The following is a 4,011-nucleotide window of genomic DNA, read 5'->3' as shown; positions in this document are numbered from 1 at the left end:
ATAGCGGCTAACTGAGCCCCAGGCAGGACGGTCCTTTCGTGGAGGCCTCTGCTTGTCAGCCCTGCCATGGTCAGCGGGAGCCTCACCTTCTCCTGAGGGGCAAGGTCCAGGGCACAGGTAGGGGAGGCAGGCAGGGACAGCTCAGCAGCGCACCAGGACCCTGACCACACGGGGTTCTCGTCGCGTTTTAAAGGCCTGTGGTGACTTGGAAACAGCAGGGGGCTCCTGGCATTGATGTTGGCCTGAGACCACCGTCCCTGGATGGATGTCTGAGAGGAGGGCTGGCTCCTGGGCTGGAGTGAGGGCACATGCTGAAGGCACAGCCTAGCAGGCTGCCTGGGGAGGCTGTGGGAGCCTCAAAGGTGGAACTCCTTGGGAAGGACACATGACCGCAGGCCTGCAGCAGAGGATGGCCTCCTGACCCCACTCCAGCCCTCTGCTGTTAATGTTTGCTGAAAGAAACGCACTGGTCAGGCCGCTTGAGATGCTTTGAAACGTTTTATTTAAATTTTTTTTTTTTTTTTAAAGACAGCAATAATTTACTCCAGGAACCAAACGAAGGTGCCAGTGAGCATTTTCTGGCCTGACCAGCCACTGCCCCGGCCCCGCGTTCTGCCACCCTTGGGGGTGGCCCTGCCTGGGCCGGGAGGCTGTCAGCTTCAGAACAGTGACTGCGGGGCTGAGGCCGGGACCCAGGCGGGGGGCCAGGAGCAGACCCAGCTGCCTCCGCAAGTGGCCAGACATTGGGATTTCTTCTGGCTGTTATCACAGGGCCCCTGGGGAACGGCGAGGTGACCTGGGCAAGTAGTCACCTTGGTCCCCAGGCACAGCCGTTGTCCCGTCTCTCCCTTCCTTCCCCCACCTATCCCACAACCATTCATTTTTGATTGTTTTTTTTAAAAAATATAATTTTGTAAATGTTCCATAAAAATACTATTGTTCCTAGTCAAACACAGATATTGCAATATGAAGGGTAACTGCTCTGTCTTTGCTCTAGAAAATGTGAAAAGGTCATCACACCGGATAATATAGAAAAGTGCGGAACCTCTAGGTATCACAAAAGCCAGTACCGAGCGCGCGAGGGGGAAGCGTTGCCAGGTGCTGGGCTGGGCCCCTGTGTGTCCCTGCTGGGTGGAGGGGCCTGAAGGGTCCTCTTGGCAGGGAGGACAGCATGGCTTTGAGACACGGACAGGGGCCGCACTCGCCACCCCACGAGGCCATGTGCTCAGCCCGAGCACCGAGGAGCCAGCAGCGCTCAGCAGGAGCGCAGGTGGTGGGGACGTGGCCTCTCCTCTGGCAGCAATGCGGTTCTGCCCGGCCCTCGAGGCGCCTTCCCAGGCGGGTCTGGGCGCAGGAGCTGGCGGGCTCTGTCCTTGGAGGTGGGAAGGCTCAGCCGGTGGTGGCACCGTCAGTTCTCGGAGAGAGACAGGGCCAGGGCGGCCTGGAAGGCGGCCTCCTCGTCGATGCTATAGTCCTGGAAGACGGGGCGGAGCTGGGCGGGACGCCGTGGTCTCTCAGGGTCACCCCTGCCCGGTCACCTCAGACAGACTGGAGTGCAGTCCCCCCGCCCTGCTGCTGTTCAGCCTCACAGTCACGGGTCCTGGGCACCTCGTGGCAACTAGTAGGGGATGGTCTGGCTGCCCTGAGGACACTGCGCCCGGTGACGGAGGGCTGGACAGACTGTGCGCGGTGGACGCGAGGAACGAAAGCTGTCCTTTCCCCCCAGATTCAAGGACGGCAGGGTGGGGGAAACCAGCACCCCCGTGTTTCTACCATCAGGACCAGGTGCGGGCAGAGTGGAGGCGGGAGCCTACAAGGCTGGGTGCCCGCAAGCTGGCAGGGGACGGGAAAAACAGACCTCGGGGCGCACCGGAGGGGAGCGTCTGCAGGCGGGATGTGGCTCTTTCCCAGTGGGCACTGGAGGGGCCTGTCCCCAAGGAGGGTCTGTGTCCCCAGGCCTCAGTGCAAACCCGGGGAGACGGTCCCCCTGCGATGGCGCCTCCCCCAGAGGACCCCCCGAGTGAGGAGAGCTGGTTGGCCCGTGGGTGAGAGGCCCACTCTGCACAGCCCAGGGTCCCCAGACCTCTGCTGGCCCTGCAGACCCACCCACCACCAGCGCTGGGAGGGCAGGGGGGGGCGGGTCACCCACCACAAAGGTGTCGTAGGAGAACTTGTGCCTGTGCAGCAGGTGTTGCAGGAAGTTGGCGCTCTTGTAGCTGGGGTCACCCCAGGGCATGGCCGAGCAGATGGGACATACCTGGGACAGAGCCGGGGGTGGGGGGTGAGCCCACGGGGCCTGGGAGGCCGTGCGTGCGGGGAGCAGGGTCTGGGGCACAGGCAGGCTTACCACGCGGTTGGGGTCGCTGCGGTGGTTGTCCACGCAGTGCTTCACCAGCTCCTGCTGGTCCAGGTTGCGGGCGCCACAGTAAGGGCAAGCGAAGGTGGACCTATTGGGGACGGCGCTGGGCGGGGGCGAGGGGTAAGTGGCGCTGCCCCTCTTCCTACGGCCTAGCCGGCTCGCCCTCCCCCGCACTGTGGGCTCTGTGGTCGTGGAGCCCGTCCTCCTCTGCACGTTCCACCAGGCCCTCCCCCCTCGTAACTCCCAGTCTCTCCTTCCTCGACGTGGCTGCCCGCCCAGAGTGGTGTCTGTCTGGCCCCAGCCTAAGGACTGCGCTCCCATTAGGGGGTGACAGGTAGGCCAGGCCAGGCCCTCCTGGGTCCCCACCTGCAGGGGCTGAGGCCCTTCAGAGCCCTCCCACCTCTCAGGGTTGAGCCACGCTGCCCACCCTGTGACGTAGGCCAGAAACTGCCCCAGAGGATGACCTGCGCGGGGCCTACCTGGGGATGGGCTGGGACGTGGGCACCACGGGGACGAACTTGGGACAGTTGGCCATCTGCTCCTGGACCTTCATGCAGGAGGACACGTGCACTCTCATCTTGGCCAGCGTCACCTGGGAAGAGAGAGGGGAGGGTCGGGGCGGGGGCTGAGGCCCTGGCTACTGACACCCCGGCCAGCACCGTGGCTGGAGAAGGAGGCCAGTGCACCCAGGGCTGCAGAGCCGCACCCAGAAGCAGGTGCTCACAGCTCACGCTGTGGTCATGCAGGGGGCAGGGGGCCTCCAGGGAGCAGCCCTGACGGGGCCCCTGGGGAGCTGGGAGACATGGGAGGGTTGTTCGTTTAACTGGTTGATTGATTTGGCTGCTCTGGGTCTTAGTTGCCCCACTTGGGATTGTCAGCTGAGCCTTGTAGGGTCTAGTTTCCTGACCAGGGGCCGAACCCGGGCCCCCTGCATCAGGAGCGTGGAGTCTTGGCCACTGGACCACCAGGGAAGTCCCATGGGAGGGTATTTACTTGTGAAAAGTTACCCCTCATAACGGGAGCCAGCAGACAAAATTCTAGGCAGTCAGATGTGCTGAAAACTCCTTACTAAGAAGCAGAAAAGCTAATGTGACACAGCCTTCTCAATCACCAGGTTGCCCGCTCCGGCCAGAGGTGGAACCGGCTCAACAGGGCAGGGCAGGGCGCACTGGCTGCCCGGGGCAGGCAGGAATGAGTGGAGAGAAAGAGGCCCGGGCAGCACTCCCAGGTGGCACAAACGGGAACCTCCAGGAGCGCCCACCCAGAGCCTGCGGTACAGGGGGAGGGCCTCCTGACACCGGCCTGGCCCCCCTCTGCCCAGGGCTGGGGACACTGCATAAGGCCTGCCCCTCTGATCCCACCTGTGTGGAAAGAACCACGGCACAGACCGAGCGCGGGGCACCTCATGCTGCTCCTGGGCTGGGAGGGAGGGGCGCGAGAGCCTGAAGGAGGCCCCTGGACATTCAGACCTGTGACCCTGAGGACAGAGCAACCAGGGCCGCTTCCTACTGTGGTAACTCAGGAGAGTTAACCTGTTAACCTGAGCAATGGCGGAATCTGAAAACCTCACTTCACGTTTTGCTCCCAGGCTGGGTCCCTTGAGAGCTGGTATACCTGCCTGCAGGAACAGCAGGTGTTGGGCGGGCTGGGGG

General features: G+C 63.1%; 2 protein-coding genes across 2 annotated transcripts in view; one reads left to right on the top strand and one right to left on the bottom strand.

Annotated features, from left to right (window-relative positions):
• The window catches only part of CTU2 (cytosolic thiouridylase subunit 2 homolog (S. pombe)), a 20,616-nt gene that overhangs the window by 4,308 nt on the left and 12,297 nt on the right, over positions 1–4,011 (top strand). The gene's annotated exons all lie outside the window — the stretch shown is intronic.
• Positions 480–4,011, bottom strand: part of RNF166 (ring finger protein 166) — an 8,418-nt gene continuing 4,886 nt past the window's right edge. Inside the window, exons 3-6 of the mRNA XM_010843963.1 lie at positions 2,839–2,951; positions 2,348–2,462; positions 2,150–2,257; positions 480–1,474 (exon numbers count right to left, since the gene is read on the bottom strand). Coding sequence (XP_010842265.1) covers positions 1,409–1,474; positions 2,150–2,257; positions 2,348–2,462; positions 2,839–2,951 — 402 coding nt within the window. The 3' untranslated portion in view covers positions 480–1,408. The remainder of the gene's footprint in view (positions 1,475–2,149; positions 2,258–2,347; positions 2,463–2,838; positions 2,952–4,011) is intronic.

Source organism: Bison bison, unplaced genomic scaffold (genome assembly GCF_000754665.1).
Source record: "Bison bison bison isolate TAMUID 2011002044 unplaced genomic scaffold, Bison_UMD1.0 scf7180017864192, whole genome shotgun sequence".
NCBI lineage: Eukaryota > Metazoa > Chordata > Mammalia > Artiodactyla > Bovidae > Bison > Bison bison.
This window is presented reverse-complemented; position numbering and strand designations above follow the sequence as displayed.